The 19,822-nt window shown below is 38.6% G+C and overlaps 1 protein-coding gene across 2 annotated transcripts; it reads left to right on the top strand.

The window, feature by feature from the left end:
* Positions 1–7,390: 7,390 nt before the first annotated feature.
* Positions 7,391–10,577, top strand: ZBTB21 (zinc finger and BTB domain containing 21; the record flags this gene model as incomplete). Of its 2 annotated transcripts, XM_082014449.1 has the most annotated exons (2): positions 7,404–8,993; positions 9,594–10,577. In XM_082014449.1, 2 exons carry the CDS (start codon positions 7,404–7,406, stop codon positions 10,575–10,577), a joined length of 2,574 nt encoding a protein of 857 aa, XP_081870575.1. The 2 variants fall into 2 exon arrangements, with proteins under 2 accessions (XP_081870574.1, XP_081870575.1); XM_082014448.1 differs by having other exon boundaries at positions 7,391–10,577.
* Positions 10,578–19,822: the final 9,245 nt, after the last annotated feature.

Genomic DNA, 19,822 nt, shown 5'->3' with positions numbered 1-19,822 from the left:
AGCACTTAACAGCGTGAGTAATCTTTAGGTTGCCATTCATTCTCAGTAATCTCTTTGATAAGTTGTGGTTAACTCAGGGACAGTTCTTATACTGGGGTCAGTGAGTGCCCTGCCACCTCCTCACCTCCCCCATCCCTCTGACTTGCTGATTTCCCTCCAGCACTGCATTGGCCTGCAGCAAGCCTGACACCACAATGTACTGGAACTGGGAATGTACCAGTTGTCCCAGTGGGGTGGGTGCCCACCAGCTAAAAAGCATTAGAGCTACTTTGGGATGAGCTATTTGGCATTCTGGTCTGAATACATTTGTGAGTATCTTCCGAGAATTTTTCAAAAATAATGTATCACATACACTAAATACTCCTTGCAAAGATCCTTTTAAAGTAAATTAAGAAATGTGGAAGGAAAAGCAGCAGAATTACATGTTTTCTAATCACTGTTTGCCACAACTTGATCTACCTGTCACAACCAAAAGGAATTAGTTTATTTTGTGCCAGGACATAACTGAGTACAGTCCTTCAGCTGTTGAGGTCAGTGGCCAAATTCCCTGGAAGTTCAGTAAGAATAGGACTGGCTCCTTTCTCATAAGTACTTCTGAGGAATAAAGAAAAAAATACATAGTGTTCTTGTTCATGGAGGAGGATTTTTTTTTTTAAAGTTTGTGAGACATTGCTTACCTCCAAATGCACGTGGACTTTGAGTAAGCTGAAAATCTTCCATGTGGTATTCATGACCTTGTAAATCTCTTACGTAAAACTCATGTAAAATTGCTGTTGTCTTTCCCCTTTTACAGTATCCTGTATCATCTTCCCAGTATCTTGCCCATAATTAATGACTACTGAATGGAGATGATGGCTGAATGGTGTTTTCTTTGGATCCCTTCAGTGGGTGGAAGATACCTGCATTCCCTGAATCACATGTTTCTCAATTGGCAATTTTTTAGGCTCAGTTTTTATATTAGTTCTGCATGTTTCAGATTAAATGCATGACTTTTTCCCCCATCTCTTGTTTTCCTAGTGTAAACATAATTCTGTTGATAGAAAAGTACTTTATATGGGCATAATTGGCTTCTTTTCCCATCTAAAATATACTATGCCTGTAAAAAGCACCTTTATATTAATAGAAATATACCCGCAATTAGGGCTTCTTGTTTTCAGTATACAAGCAAAATGAAAAGCAGTATGTAGACAAGATTTTATTGTGAATTGTGCCTGTTAAAGAAAGAGTGGGTCATATAGTAAAGCAGATGACTGAATATTATTCAATTTTGTAAGTATATTTCAGCATTACCAATAAAATGTCAACCTGTAGAAAGAGTACAAGTGTACACATTTGGTGTGTGTCATCCCTTCTTGATTTCATGCCTCTCTTACCAAAAAAATCATATGAAGTACTTCTGGGGATGAGGTTCTTGTGGGTGTTTAAACTGTAGGGCCATGAAGCCTTTCAGTCTTGTCCCATCAGAGAGTTTAATGGCAATGTTATAAAACTAAAGAGAATGAAAACTGAAAAACTCCTTAGGGAAATGTATTTTTAAACATTTTAGTGTCTTGACTTAGCTTACAGCAATTTGGATGATGCGTTACACACCTTTCAGTCAAAGCATTGAGGCCAGGAAAGACCTTTTATCAAACTGTTTGATGTGTTTTAATCTTTGTGAATGCTTTCAAGAAGAATCAGAAAAGCTCGCAGCCAGCGCGGATTCCTGCCCTCTCCCTTACATCCAGTAGTTGTGCAATCCCATGGTGAGCTGGATCAGTTTCCTGATCTGACAGCAAGCTAGTCCTTCCTTAGCGGGGGAAGTCCTTCCGTAGTGGGGGAGGAGACAGGGACTGCTCCTTGCAGGAGCAATCCCTGGTTAGATTTGGACTGAGAGTAAGATGAAATTGCACCCTTAGCTGCTGCTTGTTTGTAAACAAGAATGAGAAGGACAAGCGGAGCTTTGTGGTGTTGGTCAGGCATTTTGTAGTTTGCTGCAAGTCGGGAGGAGCAATCTTGAGTGTCAGTTGGCGCTGTGGGTATGCTCTGGATGTGAAAAGTAGCCACTGATGTCAAAGAGAATTTCTAGTCTCTATCAGGATAACTGCTAATTATTTGTTTTTAGTGGAGGGCAAAATAGAGAGACTGCGCAATATTAGAGAATTTTTTCTTTTCCTCTCCCCAAAATTCTGCTTCTATATATGTGGAGGATAAAGAGTTGGAAATTCATACATCAATTTCACACACTGGCAAGTATGGGTTTTTAGCTGATCTTATGCCTGTCTTTATACCAGTGAGTCTGTCCTTGCTGCTGACCTATTAGAAATGAAAAACATTTGTCTTCATGGAGAAAGTTTGCAGTATTGTCTGCAGTGGAAAACAGCAACAGCAGTCGAAATCACATTTTGTTAAATCCAGCAAGACAGACTCCCTGAACTTGAAGCAAGAGATTACTCAAATATTTAGTTCGAAAAAGATTATAGAACTGCAAACAATCTTGCTCTGCAGGTTTGGAGCTTTTACATATAGCTTTTGGGGTAGTGTAGGGGGATGTGTGTGTGTAAATATATATGGACTGTAGGAGAGTGTCTATGTTGCAAAGGCTATTGATGGGAGAAGAGGCGTTTGATAAACTGTTGTCAAACTCAAATAATAAAATCCAGCATAGGCTCCTTGAGTGAAAGTTTAAGAAGTGTAGGTTTCTTTTGCATTTGGACTCTTGATGAGCAATGGGACTTTTTTCCTGCCTTGTGTCTGAAACAGCACATTAATTGTCAGAGCCATCAAATCCTCTGCAAAGCACTCACAACTGAGCACAACGTTCCTGCATTTACCTGAGGATACCCCAGGAAGCTGCTTGTATTTCTTGGCTGAGTCTTAGAATCCGTGTTTTTGGGTTTTTTTTTTTTTAGTGGGTTTGCCCCCACCACACTTCTTAGGTATGTTTTCCCTGTTAAGCCTCCTGTTCAGTCTCCTTTGTCCCTCTCCTCTGTGTGTGTTTCCTCCTCCTTCCTTGTATTCCTCTGCCTCTAACTGCAGTTTCTCACAGCCCTAGTGCCTCCTTGCTGCAACATTGCATCTCATGATGTGTTTTGGAATGTCGACTTTCCCACAGCCACCCCCAACATGCTACTAACACAGCTTTAGCTGACAGCTATGTTGTTATAATGGCAGTTAGCAGGCAACATCAGCATCTTATTTTAGTTGCTTGTGTATTTGCAAGAGTAAGCTGTTATGCTGAAATTGTTCACACGAATATCTGGCTGATTCTATTTGGAAAGTTGCAGCATCAGTAACTTCATTTATGAAGGTGAAGTTTCATGTGGGCAAAGCTGAATGAACAGCTTGCTGACGAAAGAATGGGTAGTTTCATGGCTTCTCTTGCTGCAACTCTGATGCTCACCTGTCCTCCCAGTGAGCTGATTAAGCTCCTAACCTATAAAATAGCAAACAAATATAAAAAGCTGGGTTGATTTTTGGTTGTTTGCTTTTGCTTCCTGCTTTATTTTAGGGAGCTGAATCAACTTACTGGGAGGTCAAATGAGCAGCAGAGCTGGTGAAAGGAAGAGGAGGGTACCACAAGGCGGGGAGGAGGAGGTGTGAGAGTGCCCTTCTTGCAGAGGAAGGGAAGGGGAACTACCACTTCAAAGGCAGGTGGCTGTTGAAGATCAATAAACTGTTGGACCAAAGATTAAGCTTTTCACCCTTTCCTTGTGGAGAGCTTTCCTGAGTTGAGATTTCCTTTTTGCAGACAGTAATTTTGAAATAGAAGTATATTTTTCTATCCTTGTTCAAAAAATAAAATAATCTTGTATCAAGTATGGTACTTAGGTTTCTGAAATCTAGTTTGCTGAGATCAGTAGAGGGCTGTTGGAGGTTGACAGCCTTCAGACTCCATAGTCTGGAGTCTTCCTGTCACTGTTCTTCCTGAGGACTAGCAGCTGCTATAGCATGTGGCACCTGAACACAGACAACAGGAGGTTTTCTGATATGCTCCTACTGTTGTCTTGATGTCACCCGAACATCGTGGAAGAAAAGAGGAAAGAATTTTGTTTCCAGTCAGTAGTGATGATGGCTGGAAGAAATGGTTGGAGAGAATAGAAGCAGATTATCTGGAGGAAAAAGCTTAGGTAGTTGATGGCAAAATAATGTTCACTTGAGCAAATATGAGTCCTCGAACACCTGGAATCAAAATCTAATATTACAAGAGTCTGCCATAGTTCTGTTATCTACACAACAGCTAGGCACACCTTTTGTGTCAGGCCTGAGTGCAGGCAGCCAAGCATTGGCTTTGATGACAAACTGTTGTAAGGAGTTGTTGTCTTCCCATAGCTGCTCCGCTGCCACCATTTGCTGCCTCTTCAGTTATGCCAAGTGCAATCATTCTCGAGATTGTGATTTAATATAAAAATTGACCGCATTTGAAAAGAAGTATTATTTGTTTTTTTATTTATTGTCTGTTCTGCTCTGTAATACAGGCCTGCAAATATTTGTACTGGCACAGCTGAAGGAGGAGTGAACTGCAGTGTGCAGATAAGATGAACAAAAGAAAGCAGGAATGTCTTGGATCAACTTTGCTCCTGAAAAGTGTTCATGTAGTGAAATTTAAATAAATAGTACATTTACTTTGGTAATCTTTGAGGGTTTTTTTACATAGAAGTGCTTCAGGCTTTCAGATGAACTGTGTAAGTGTCTTAAAATGGTTCCGCAAATCAGTTCTGGTTTTGTTTCTTAAGATATCATAGCTTGTTTTATTTCTGACTGTTGTGTTTAAAGGCTATTAAGCTGAAAGTCAAGCACTGGAATTAGGAAATACCAGGATTAAAGCTGCCATTGGAGGCTTAATTTGGTTCCTTGTCGTTTGTGTATGTTGCAGCCTTGGTTACTATTAAAGTGACAGAGTTACATTGCACCTAAGAGCTCTGACTCCTTCACTGCACAGAAGAGACTGTGCTCTGAGAATGAAAGGGAGGATTGTAGTGGGATGCCTATCTCTGAATTCTTTAATGAAATATATTGAAGGTGTTCTATGAATAAAAAAGGAGAATGTGGAAAGAAGGTGGGTGACTATCGGGTTCTGCTTTAGAAGTGCAGATTTTACACCTGTCTCTACTAACAGCATTACTGTGTTACAGTGGACAAAGGAACACATAGTAATTACATGGTGTTTATTCTGTGAGTGTCTTACACAAAACACAAGGCCTGGATAAAGCAGATTAAAAGGAAAGATTTGAAAATATTTCAAAACATTTGACTAATATACTTCTTTCCCACCCTGTGTCCTTGAAGTATGGGTTCTGCAGCAACTTCTATTGGGTGTCTCTACAATACTGTTTCAGTTAAAGCTTCCTTCATAAGCACACTCTTGACCTGTTACCTCCATATACCATGCTGCAACTTGCATCCCAGATGAATCATTTGTGTTTGCAAACTCAATTTCTTTCAGATGAAACTAAAGGAAAAGATGCATTCCTGCAACACTTGTTCTAATTACACTCCCAAGTGTTAATGGGTGCTCAGACCATGAGAGCGGATTAGTGCCAGACTCCACCACTGTAAATTGCAGTGGCATCCACAAAGGAGACAGGTGGCACATGCACACAGACACAGCCCCCAACAATACTTTTAAGCAAAACATAGAAAGCAAACAAAAACAGATTGGTTTCTCAAATTCATAGAAGCTCGACTGCTCAGTTCTTTTTATATGGAGGTATTGGGGGGGGGTTATGCATTATAACTATCTGAGGTTAATTAAGGATAAATTAGTGTTTGTAAAATGGTATTGCAAGATCCTGCAATAATCAGTAAAGACAGATCTGGTGAGGAAACAGAATTCTGCTTTTGCTGTTGCCGTGACGCTATTAACTCATTTGGTAGTTTCAGATGTAGAAGTGGTAGCTCAGGCCTATGATATGATCAATGCCCTGAGACACTGTGTGCGGCACCCTTTAAGTCATTTCTCAATAATACCAATTTAGATTTTATTATATTATTTATTTCCACTTATTTATATCCATTAGTTGTAAGATTTAGCACCCTTATTTATTAATCATTGGGTTATAGCTTAATATTGTTTTTTATTTTGAAACTTTTCAGTTTTGCTTGTAAGCTGATGAATAGTGAAACCTTTTTGTTGTAGTAGTATACATCATGTATAAATTATAAACTAAAGAGTAGTTTCTCAAATCAGTTGTAAAAATAGGAGAATTGCTTTTAACAGACACATCATTGACTTGTTTTACTACCTCCATGGAGGAAGGTAGTGTAAAATTCTTACAGGTTAACTTGAATAGAGTTGTAGGAGTGTCCATAAAAAAAAAAAGATATTGTTGATTTCCCTCTGTGTGTGCTTGTGCACAGATATATAAATTCCAGTTCATGCCATAGAAGCTCTTTGTTTAAACTAACTTAAAACCTGATTCTCTTCTTTTGTTAACATCTAATCAGGAACAGTCTATTGAGTTATTGAGACATCCTGCAGTATGGAGTGGGCTGTGTTTTGAAGCATGTGGAACATGGAGATTTCTGGACTGCAGTTTAATTTGTGCTTATTGTACTCTTGGATGCATCCGAGGGTAACTGTTCCTCAAGTATATGGGTTGTCGGCATAAAGTGCTCTTATGCTGATGAATAAAATGGGGAGTTCAGTTCCCTGACCGCTTTTAAGCTAAAACAAAGCAATGCAGGGATATTTCAATTATAATTGTGACATTTCCAAGAAACCAGATCCTGTCAGTGCTGTTGTAAGTGACACAGATTTGATAGATAGAAGTATATGTTAACAAGACTTATTAAGCATAAACAAACATGATGAATTAATCTAGATTATAGACAATAATCCTGCTTCCTTCTCCTTTCCCAGTATTAATGCCCTTTCCATCATCCTATTAAAAAATGACAAAAAAACCCCTAAATTTGTTTAGTCAGCAGGAGATCGTCAGGGTTGCTTAGCCTCAGAAAGGTGGCTTGGCATAACTAAGCTTTAGATATCTGATTCAAGAGTTTATCAATGCAGTTGTCAAGATAGATCTTCATAAAGGTAAATCTGAGAAAAAGATGATCAAGAGTGAAGTGGTTGAACTGTTTCTTCATGTGTACAGGTGTATTGCAGGAGGAGAACACAGTCCTGTACCCCCCATTAGTTAGGTGTAATATTCTTGGTGTAAGACCAGCAATTAACAGTGTCTTTGAAAGTGGGCACATGAGCTGGTTCTTCTTATGCCTGTGCATCTATTTGAGCTAACAGTGTTGTTTTAATTCCCATACCTTTCCTCCAGACAAGCTGTTTGCTTCAGCACTGTTGGTGGTAGTGTAGCCGGTTTATGAAGTACAGAGGGATTAGGTGTGTTTAGTTTATCTCTAACAACAGTTCACGTAAGGCAACCCGTAACTTGTTGTTGTTCTTTTTCAGAAACGTCAGAATCATGGAGGGGCTCTTGCATTACATAAATCCAGCACATGCCATTTCACTTCTAAGCGCGCTGAATGAGGAGCGTCTAAAGGGACAGCTGTGTGATGTTGTTCTTATAGTAGGAGATCAGAAATTTCGAGCTCATAAAAACGTTCTGGCTGCCAGCAGTGAATACTTCCAGACCCTGTTCACTAATAAGGAGAATAAGTCTCAGTCAGTGTTTCAACTCGACTTTTGTGAGCCAGATGCTTTTGATAATGTGTTAAACTACATTTATTCTTCATCTTTGTTCATTGAGAAAGGCAATCTTGCAGCTGTGCAAGAACTGGGCTACAGTCTTGGAATATCCTTTCTCACAAACATTGTTTCTAAGAGTCCTCAAGCTCCTTTCCCAGCTTGCCCTATTAAGAAAATACTGTATCAAGATGAAGATGAAAGTAGTTCTCAGAAGAGAAGTGTCATTGTCTGTCAGAACAGAACTGAAGCACAAGCAAAAAGTATAAATCAAACACAACATGATTTAAGCCATACTTCTAAACCTTCACCCTCTGTTGCTGTCAAAACTAGCAGTAGACCACAAGTAACAAAACCAGCTGAAACCCTTCACACCTTATCACTGACTGAAAGGAGATGGCTGAAAGAAAGCCCTGTGAGCTATACCAAGGTTCATGAAACTTCTGTGACTGTGGAGGATCAGAACAGAGGTGGCTTAGTGAAAAGGAACACAGTACTGCCTCAAATGCCTTTAGCAGAGAAAGAGATTGCAAGTGATGAACCAGGAAGCAGTAGTCAGCTTTTAAGAGGAAAGGCCGCAGAGATGTCACTAAAAAGACTGCGTCCACCAGTCTTGTCTCTGCGTGGCGCATCAGAATCTACATTTTTATTGCGAGAGGCAGGAAAAGGAAATGGCCAAGGTGAAGACAGGAATTTGCTATACTACTCAAAGTTAGGGCTAGTCATCCCATCTAGTGGATCTGGTCCAGAAAACCAAAGTATTGACAGAAGTGGGCCGCTTGTAAAAAGTCTCCTTCGAAGGTCGCTGTCCATGGACAGCCAGGTTCCTATTTACTCACCTTCTGTTGACCTAAAACCTTCACAGGTATCATCATCCTCCTCCCCAGGAACTAATGATTCCCAGAAGACATTTAATGTTTTATCTCAGAAGTCATCCTTGAAAGAGTCATCAGAGAAGTTAGTCTTAGATGAAAAACCACAGGTAATATACCCACATCGCCTTAGGTCTTTCAGTGCCTCTCAGTCAACTGATAGGGAGGTTGCTTCCCCTCTCACAGAGGTGCGAATAAAAACTGAACCTAGTAGTCCACTTTCAGATCCTGCCGAAATAATAAGAGTTACAGTGGGTGATGCTTCAGCATCAACAAATAAAGATTTTCCTTTTAAAACTGAGGATGATCATAAGGAACCAAGTAGACTTCCAGCAAAAAGGAGATTTCAAGCTGACAGAAGACTACCATTTAAGAAACTGAAGGCAGATGAGCAGGGTTCTCCTGGGTCAGAAGATAACTTTGAGGAAGGCTCAAGCCCTACGCACCTTGATGCTGATTTTCCCGATTCTGATGTCAGTAAAGATGAATACAGTGAGATGGAAGAAGCAAGACCAAATAAAAAATTTAAATGCAAGCACTGCCTTAAAATTTTCAGATCAACAGCAGGTCTTCATCGTCATGTTAACATGTATCATAATCCAGAGAAGCCCTATGCTTGTGACATATGCCACAAGAGATTTCACACAAATTTCAAAGTGTGGACGCACTGCCAGACACAACATGGAATTGTGAAGAATCCCTCACCTGCTTCCAGTTCACATGCTGTTTTGGATGAAAAATTCCAAAGAAAACTGATCGATATAGTGAGAGAGAGAGAAATTAAAAAAGCTCTAATAGTTAAACTAAGACGTGGCAAGCAAGGTTTTCAGGGACAATCTGCTTCACAAGCACAAGTCATCAAAAGGAATTTAAGATCAAGAACCAAAGGAGCCTATATTTGTACCTACTGTGGGAAAGCTTATCGTTTCCTCTCGCAATTTAAACAGCACATAAAAATGCATCCAGGGGAGAAACCAATTGGAGGAAATAAAGCTCCTAAGCAGAAAGATCATATTCATATTGAAAGTCCAGTAGAAAACAAAGAGGTTTATCAGTGCCGTCTCTGCAATGCTAAGCTCTCTTCACTTATTGAACAGGGAAATCATGAGCGACTCTGTAGAAATGCTACTGTCTGTCCTTACTGCAGCCTTAGATTTTCTTCTCCAGAGCTGAAGCATGAGCATGAAAGCAAGTGTGAATACAAAAAGCTTACTTGTCTTGAGTGTATGCGTACCTTTAAATCATCCTTTAGTATTTGGCGTCATCAAGTTGAAGTTCACAATCAAAACACAATGGCTCCATCAGAGAACTTTTCTTTACCTATCCTGGATCACAATGGAGAAGTAACTAGTTCGTCAAGATTGCCTCCTCAGTCAGAATCCAATAAAATGAACAATTTTGTTGCTGCAAAGGAAGATGGTGTCTTCAGTGATTCATCAGAACAAATAAATTTTGATTCTGAAGATTCCTCCTGCCTTCCTGAAGACTTAAGTGTTTCCAAACAGTTTAAAATTCAGATCAAAGAAGAGCCTGCCGATGATATTGAGGATGAGGTCACTGAAACAAGCAGAGAACCTAAGGAAGTAGTCTCCAACAAAGATGCTGGTTTGTGGCCCTGTGAAAAGTGTGGGAAGATTTTCACTGTACGCAAACAACTGGAGCGTCACCAAGAGCTTTTATGCTCTGTGAAGCCATTTATTTGTCATGTGTGTAACAAGGCCTTCCGAACCAATTTCCGTCTGTGGAGTCACTTCCAGTCTCACATGTCACAGGCTGCAGAGGAGTCCACAAATAAGGAGCCTGAGATGTGTCCACCAGCTAATTCCCCATCACCACCACCCTTACCTCCACCCCCACCCCTCCCCAAAATCCAGCCTTTGGAGCTTGATAGTCCAACAGGCTTGTCTGAAAGCTCCGCTACTACTGAAAAATTATTTGTACCACAGGAGTCAGATACACTCTTCTATCATGCTCCACCACTCTCAGCAATCACATTCAAAAGACAATACATGTGTAAACTCTGTCATAGGACTTTCAAGACAGCTTTTAGTCTTTGGAGCCATGAACAGACACACAATTAGCTTTAACAGATACCTTAAAAAGCTGGTTCAATGGAGGCTGCAGGATCTCAGATGTATGCCATATAAACTAGAAATCTAAGAGGATCAAAACAACAAAGATGACGACAAAAAATTTGGAATTTGTGATGCTGCTTGGATTTGAAGATTAAGGTAAACTAACTTGCTTAGTAGATAGAAAGCAGAGTAATTTAAAATACTGTGGTCTGGGATCTAATAGTAACAGAATAAATTTTATTCATTTAACACTGAAATACGATCACATCTGGATTGTATGCATGGATCTTCATCCTGTGATGTTGGTGTGTGCGTGTGTATTATATATAAAGTTATATATTAAATGAAAGAGCAACAACAGTTTGGATTCTAACTGTGAGTTTATAGTAGTGAAATACTGTAACCAACTTCATTATTTTTTTTTAAAGAAACCAACACACAAGCTCCATATAAATAGTTGCCATGCACTTGCAGTTAGGGAGGAAGTGGATGGAGTGTCTTGCTGTATTGACTTAGGTCGTAGAAACCTTTAGCAATAACAAATAAACCTCAAGTTTGAGTAATCCTGATGTTATTGGATACAAATGTTTGATATTTTAAGGGAACATAGAATTGTTTTATTGTTATATGGAACTTGTGCAAACTAAAATAGAATCTAAAGTCAGCAATATTATTACTAAGATTTTATATAAAAAGTAGCAGCAAGCCTGCTTTCAGCCATTTAATTATAAGTTTCTAAGGAAAATTTGGGGAGGGGGTACTTTGCTTTATATAATGTCCCAAAGACTAACTTACTATAGATATTTCGGTAGCTAAAGTCATTGTATTAACAGCCATCGTAATGCAAATGGTACTGTTTATAATATGGACTAACACTGAATGGATGTCAGACAAGTTTCATAATTTTGTTTCCACTATTTGTACAACTGTTTGTAATTCTAACTACAAAGGAATGTATAACTATTAAATTAAAAAAAGAGAGCTCATGAAGGGACAGAAGATGAGTTGTGTTCCTACACACAGTAATAAGCTTGGCCACGAGTACAAAGATACGTTTTAACAAAAACTAAAAATGTAAATATTTATATAGACACCTGTATAAATGGAGAAGTATGTATTTGAGATTTGTATTAAGCATACATATCCAGCTCAAAGCAGAGGAAAAAACATCACACTACAATCACTGCATTTTATGAATACAATGCCTAGAATATTTCTTTCTGCTGCTTTCTATAATTTGTGATACTGTGTTGCAATTTTCTAATCTGTTGAAAATCGTGGTAGTAATGGGCTGCAGATATTCTGTGCGGTTCCATTATTTTACCTCAAATCACAACTGGAGCATTTAGTGTAAGTAGGATCATATGTACTTACCAGAAGCTATAGTAAGGGTCCAAAATAATTCTGTTAGTAAAAGAAATATTTATCCAGAAGTAGGTGGTAAATAACAGTGAAAAATTCTTCTGCTAGAATTTAAACTTAATGGAGTGGTGATGGATTAAAGTGAATGTAAATTATGCAAAGAGTATTTATGATCCTGACCAACTTCACCCCGTGCTGGTTGGAAGGGGGGAATGGCATTCCACACTACCTAGTCAGAGCCCAGTCTGTGTTTGCTGAAAGCAACAGGAGTTTGGTCACCAGTGTCAGGGGGAGCAGGAGTGAGGCTTTAATTCTGTATGTAACCATGAATTTCTTTTCAGCATCCCGAACTCAAAAGTGTAAAGAATTGCAAGCTGACACCAAGATTTAGCAAAATTAAGCACAAGTTTGTAACTCCTAAGAATCTGAGGATGGGCATCCTTAGGCACACACAGGAGTACATTTTTCTCAATCAAAGCCCAAGTGTGCCACCATTTCTTTCCAACAGGTGTGAGGTTTTTTAAATTCTTTTTCCTGTAAGTTAAGTTCAAAAGAATTGGCGCAGGATGGACCCCTGACTTTTTTTTAGCTACCAAAAATCACAGTGTTATTTTCAAGCCTCTTCTGTTTCATTTTTGATTAAAATCTAGAATTGTTACTAAACACTTATAATAGTAAAGTGTTGTCCTGTTTTGTCCTCTTTTAGGCAAATTCTATCTGAATATGATTATGCTAATCTGTTAGAACTCTTTTGGTGACATTGCAATTAAAACAAGGTACTTGTTTAATAGTGACATTTCTAGTTACTGACCTTTTTATTCCACCTGATGAGACTAAATTTCTTTCTTACCAGAAACAATTTCAAAATAAAATTATTATTGCACTTAGTCTGTTTTAACAAAATCAGAAAAACATAAAGCTCTGCTAAGTACCTTTTAAATGTATTTAAGAAATCTATGTGTATAAAATATTAAAATGTTTTTGTAAAATGGTTTCTAAATTTTCACCAATGATTATTCTACACAACAGTCTGGAAGTTTATATGTAACCTTTTAAAAATCAGTGTGCTTTCTAAAAGAAGATGGCAACTAGTTCAGCTATGTCATAAGTCATCTAACTTTCAACTGGGATTCTGCTATGTGATAAGATGATAAATTACACACAGTTTAAATCAAAAGCTTGTGCAACATCCTTGAAGAAACTTTGACCTTTTTCCTAGTATACTACGTATTGTTAAAAAAATCCATAAAATATTTTTGGTCTAAATAGCCTCCTTTTAAGTTTTTCTTTAGGTTTGGGGGGGGTTTAAGTTTTGTTTTTAACTTTGAATGTGTTCTGTGGTTTTTTTATTAAATTCAGTTCCTGTTGTTTAGTAAAGGAATTCAGGATCTCTGGAGTTTAAATATGAGATGTTTATATAGCAGTTCTGGTTTTCTATTAGCTTTTATACAGTATCTTAAAAAGCCCTTGATAGAAGTGTTTATTTTGGAGGATACAGAATAAATATGCTTCCACTTATATAACTTTAATATATGTTTAAAAAGTTAAATTATGGAAAAAATGTTAGTTGCTTGTTTATAAATAAAGGTCTTTTGAAGAGTGTCTAGTTTGGCCACAGCCAAAATAAAAGGCAAATTTATTGATACAAGAACCTGTCTTCATCATATTTTGTTTAATTTTGTAGCTGTGTACTGAAGTGATGCAAAGTTAGAGGTCTGTTAAATATAAAAAGGGTTTTGCTTTTTCTTAGAATTTGTGATGGAAATGTGCAGATGTTTTAATATATAGATTAGAATCTTTAATTCTTTTTTTTTTGCTATTTTTATAACCTGTCAGATAAATCTCAGAGAACTATCCTGCTTCAGTGGAAGTACAGTGGAAACTTCCATAGTATTTAAGAGGAGCAGGGTTGAGCCATGAAATGTATTTCATTTTGGGACTTTTTTTCCTTTCAGGCACTGTGTTGGCAAAGCGTCTAAGCCTATGGTTAAGTTCCATTGAGATCAGTCTTAATTTTTTTTTAAACATGTGCTTAAGTTCTTTGCTAAATTGGGACCATGATCAATCATTGAAAGTGAGCAATGGCAGAAAAATACATACGGGGGGGGGGAGGTTTAAGTCCTAATCAAAAGTTAAAATGAGTTTTCCTCTATGTAAAAACTGCATATACAGCTAGGGCATGAATCTGTTGTTTTACAAAAACGAAGGACGTGAATCAGTAATAATATGGTCTGTACTTCTTTCTTGTATCTGTGCTTTTTTTTTTTTTTTTTTTTTTTTTTAGTATGGGGGAGTGAAACATCCTGTGATGGTCAATCAAGCAGATAACCTGCTGAAGCAGTGGGTTGACACTAGAGTTTGTCTTGTGTATTTCAGAATGGAAATGTAGCCTTATCCATGAACCAAAACACAGCTGTAAGACTTGTACCTGCGTTTCCTATTTAGGCAGGCCTTCTAGTGACATCCAGTAGATTTTCTGTCTGATCTTTGGTTTGTTTTCCCCCCAAGTAGGACATGCAGGTTTGGTCTAAAGGTACATGTACTCTGTTTTTGTTCCAAGCTTCTAGTGATAAAACTAGAAGTTCTTCACATGGGGTAAGGACAGACTATGCCTACCTTCTTGGCACTAACACTGAGGGTGCAAATATATGGCATGAGCCTGTAATCTGGCATGTGCCTATACTGTTCAATAAAATTGTTTACATTTTCCTACCAGAAGATTTAGATAAAAATCAACGCAAGCTTAGGGTCTGGGTTTTTTTTTTTTTTAATGTTACTGTTAATGAATCAGTGTTAAAATGTTTCTTTTGTTGTTGTTGAACACAGCCTGATAGTATTTTTTAATGTCATTGATTCTTGTTTATTTAAAATAACTTGTGAAAAACTGTACTATAACTGTTGTACATAAAGGGACACTATCAAGAGAAAGGTTGTATACATAAATGTACTTATCTGTATTAAGAATACTTGATATTAATAAAATCAAAGAACTTAAAAACATGAATTGACTCATAACATTTGAGCTGCTTGGGCATGAAAATGCCTGTTAAGGGCATCCTGAGCTGTTGTGAGGATGTCTGAAAAATGTATCAGAATTCTGTGGGCTGAGCTTATTTTTCACATTGCTTTTTTTCTTATGGTTCCAGAATAAAGGACTCAATGCACTTTTCTTTTTCTGTTTTCTCAACAATAAACATTTCCTTTTGAAGACACAAGCTTCCCACTACTGCAGCAGCATCTTTTTAATTAAAAGTACATAAAACCAGAGCAAACTATCTTTTTGCAAAGTACATACAAAGTACACATTTTAAGGCTTATTCTTGACAGTGTCCCTTTTTAAAAAGCAGGAAAATGGGATCACTTTTAGTGCTTGGGTACAGGGGAATAGTTTCCTACAGTTTCTAGAAACTGGAATTATCCAATATATTTGCTATGGAATTTTCCAATTAGTTACACAAAATCATTTGTAATTTTAAAGGATTATAGAGGTAAGACAAAAGAAGCTGGATTATAATCCTGTGTACATTATAGTCATTGTAATCAGTTCAATACACCGGTGTTGAATTTTAATTAAGAATGGGTTTTTACTTTTTTTAGGACCGAGACTTAATAGCTTAGGGTAACTTTTTCTTTAATGTAATGTAAATCCCTTGCTGCTTTGTACAACTTTTTCTACTGTGTGTTTTCTTTACTTAGATCTTGACTAAGAAATGTTGGAGTCCAATAAACTTACACTTTGTTTCTTTTGAATTGCTGTGTCTTATACTGGAATCTCTTGGCAAAGTGTGATGTTGTTGTACATACCATTGTGTTCGTGGGGTGGGAATTTTGTTTATAAAAGAACATCTTTTGATCTATTTGTTGGATGTAAATTATAGTTTTTACATTACTAAAATAATGGCTTTTTGTTTGTTTTAGTAAGTGCCCTATTGAATCTTTTACTGGAATATACAAGAAAACCAACTGCTCTAGACAATCTCTTAAAAACTTGAGCACAGCCCAAATTCTGCTTCCTATGCAATCAGTGATTAAAATGGAACTTTGTGGAAGCAAGGTTACATCAACTGATTATCTCTTTAATCTAAAACTGGATTGAACCAGATGTTTCAAAATACACAGTCAGGAATGTTTATGGTGATTTACAGTGTTCTCATCGAAAGCAGTTTTGCTGTGTGCATTTCCTTCTTCAACAACCCCAGTGTGGGAATGTAGTGTGTGGATTCCTATGATGCAGAAAATGATCTCTTCATCTTTTGGGAACAGTGTTTACTAGGCTCTTCTCTTCAAAGTAGATGAGACCTATCTTTGAATACTGTCAGGCCAGTTTTCTCAACTTCTTGGATGGCGCATTTGGTGTCCTTTGCCATTTTTAATATCTGCATTGACCAGTTTCACTCACATTTAATAGAGGAGACAAGGTCTCAAGAGTTAATCTCCAACAAGTTTCATAAAAATCACTGACTGGGTAGCAAAGAATGGTCATCGTGGGAAGGGTAAGATTGGCAGCAAGAGCAGGTACTGAACAGTTATTTCCCAGCACTTGTCACTGCGTGCCTGTGTAGCATCTTGTCAGAGTAAGCCATAGGTCAGGTGAAACATATGGCAGAGCTGAAGTACCAGGTCCACCAAATGGTCAGAAACATGGGTTGAAGGGGCACTCCAAGCTGAAAAGGATTTGGGCCTTTGATGCTCCTTAAATCTCTTTGAAAACAGATAAAGGGCTCCTGGCCTGTCTGTCTGTGGAGTATCCCTGCACATCAAAAGTTAGGTGAGCTGTGGAAAAGGTAAAGAGAGGGGGAGCGCTGCGCTCTGACTCCTTCACAGAGTGGTAAATCACTACGGGTTTGGTTCCCTCTTTCTCCTTTCAGCATAAGGAACTCCTCCATCTCTTTCTGCATCCAGTTAAGATCTACGCACAGTCCTCTCTCTGTTACTGTTTCAGAGCAGTCTAGTATCTGCTTAAATGCTTTCCAGAAAATGTCTGTTCTAGAGACTATTAAACCTATGTTTGACATAAAAGTCAAGTAGCAAACCAAAATGGTAAGAAGTTACTTATAACACCATGAGTATTGCACCTGTTCTCATGGTTATTTTTTGTTCTAATTCCAGCCGTCCGCTTCTAAGACAGTTGCTCTGCAAACAAACGCAGTAACTTTTACTTACTTTTCCATTCATAGAATGTTTCCAGTTATCACTCCTTTTTTTAATGCACAAACACTAACAGGGTAGTTTTTACTATTAGACCTATATGGATAATATTTCTATTTCCAGTTGTGAAATACTCTGGCAATAGAAATTTTCAATGTGCTGGCTGCCATGAAGCAACATACACAACTTCTATTTCTCTTTCATTTTACATGTGTTGAAAAAGTACATCAAATGCAAAGCCAGTTTCATTTAACAAAGGATTTGCCTTCAATTGCCTCTGCAGTTTTGATACAACCCTTAACAATTTCCTAATGTCTTGTCAGTCCAGGACCTAGGGTGGACACAGTTCTTTGATGTTGTGGAGCCCTGGTTGTAATTGTTAGCTTAAGCTGGTATTTTAGGGCACAGGTTCTCATCCAGCAACATGTATCTCTCCAGTGAAGTGCACTGGTGTTAAAAATGAGGCAGTGATGAAGCAGCATGACCTGCTGGAATTACTAGCACCTGGAGATACTGCTGCTGGAAGGAATAATGCTTGCTGAGATCTGCAGGCTCCACAGACAGGTGCCTGGAGGAACAAAGGGCAATGAGCCAGAAGAAGAGGTGGGAGAGAGCAAGATGACAACAGCAGAAGAACATAAGACATAGAGGAGAGCACGCTGTGGCCCTACCAAAAACCAGAAAAAAAGATCAGCCTCTGTTTAAGGTGTCATTTGTGATGAATACGACTCTGGTTCCTGCTTTTTCCTTTCTTCCCTAATGAAGAGCTAGGAGTCCCTGGGCTTTGTCACCTTCTAACTCTTTTTGGTTGACAAGAAACTGCATCTGTTCCTCTATGCCATAAGTCTATGAAAGAGTTTAAAGGAAGAAAAATTTCCTAAAAGATTTTTTAATAATATTCCCCCTGCAGGGTAATATTAGTGGAAGCTTTGGTCCTCTTGGAATGGGCTTTGCCAGAGGGGTGGCAACTGTACCTGTGGAGATACATTTGCAGTTTCTCCACCACCTGCACCTGTGAGTCCTAAAAAGAAGGGGTTCTAAAAGCAGAGGAAAATCTATAGAACACTAAATACAGCTCTATTGACCACCATCCTACTTAACTCTGTCCTCAGCTGGCTAGTCCTTGGCTTCATGCACATCTCCCTCTGTGGGGCACCCTGCATGGAGGCCAGTTAATCTCAGAACAGACACAGGTGCTCCCACCCATAGGGAAAGGTAAAGTCCTCCTCTCTGCATGGCAGCCCAGGGCTATGATTAACAAGGCAGCTGCTGTTTGCTGCTGCCTCTTCTCCACTCATCAATCAACTGAGCAGCCAAATGCCACAAGAAGGAAACTGAGTTTTGTTAACTTGCATTCAGATTACTTGTTTCAGGGAAATTTGGCTGACGCATGTAAATGCATGTAAATGCATTTTTTAAAAGCATGAGAAAAAAACTAAAAATACAAAACTGTCCCTCTAAATAAGTCTGGAGAAGAATCACTGATATTAAAAATGAGATTTGAAATTAGGTTGTTTATTAGCAAGTATTACTACAATGCTTAAGAGGGAGAACCACGTAGAACCTTCATTTTATAGAGATGATCCTATAATCTATTACAGGCATCTAACACTGTGTACAGGCACTAAGAGGAGCCAGAAACAAAAGACTGCAACATCATACCCACCTGAACAGCCTGACTCGAAAGCACCACACAGAAGGTGAACCCTCTGTGTATATATATATAGGTACATATGTATATAAAAATGCATGTGAGCGTGCTTAAATACGGCTCTGTTACATGGCAATTGCTGAGTTTGGAGAAAGTTCCTTGTCAGGTCAGAGGCATACTATAATACACTTTTGTCTAAAAGCTGTCTTCTCCTCCAGTATTTCCTTCATTAAAACAGCATGGTTTCTGCCTAACAGACATTGGAGAGTGGAGAGATGAGGTGCATCTCCAGACTCTTCAATCCTTGGCTCCCTGTTGGGACTGCCAGGGAGGATGCCAGTTAATCCCAATGGTTTCTGCAGCGCAGGCAGTTGTCTAAGAAAATGCAAGAGCATGAGTTGTAAGTTAACACCTATTATGATAACATATAGTCAACACGCTTGAACATAACATGAACTCATGCCTGAGGAATTAAAAGCTTTCTACCCTTTGCCGGCGCCATAACACACTGCATTCGCCTTCAAGTAACTGGCAGGATTTATATAACCGTGTTGTGAGTGAGCCTGTACCCATGCGCTCCAGACTCAAAGTGTTTTAGCCTTAGCGCAGTACCCATGGGGGTGTGCTCTGGGATGACATACAACACAAAACTTGGTACATACCCTTGGATTTTCTTAGCTGTCTAGCTGAGCTGGAGCTTTTTCACTGTTCTAGAGGAAGGTGTGGGTTCTGAGATTTTTCACAAGTCTGTATTTTATTTCTTACTCTTGCTATTAGTTTCCTAGAACATTGCATGAAATGCCTTTGCTCTCAGTCTAAAACTTGATGATCTCTTTCACTGCTTACTAAGTCCTTTCTTCTTTCTGATGCCCAACATTCCCAAAGCCAGTTGGTCTTAATGTCCTCAAGCATGTGTCTGAGGGGCATATGAGTGTTTGTACTGCATGGGGGAAGCACACATCCCTGGGAAGTCAGCATCTCCTGGGCTGGAGCCCACGATTCAGAAGGAGAGGCAGGAATCTCTACAGTGGTTCCTTGTCAGGAGATTCTTCAGCTTAATCTTGGACATGGGAAGCCTTAACCATTTGGG

Source organism: Phaethon aethereus (genome assembly GCF_964289735.1).
Source record: "Phaethon aethereus genome assembly, chromosome: 1".
In the NCBI taxonomy this organism is placed as follows: Eukaryota; Metazoa; Chordata; class Aves; order Phaethontiformes; family Phaethontidae; genus Phaethon; species Phaethon aethereus.
The sequence above is the reverse complement of the archived record's forward strand: the minus strand, read 5'-3'. Positions and strand labels throughout refer to the sequence as shown.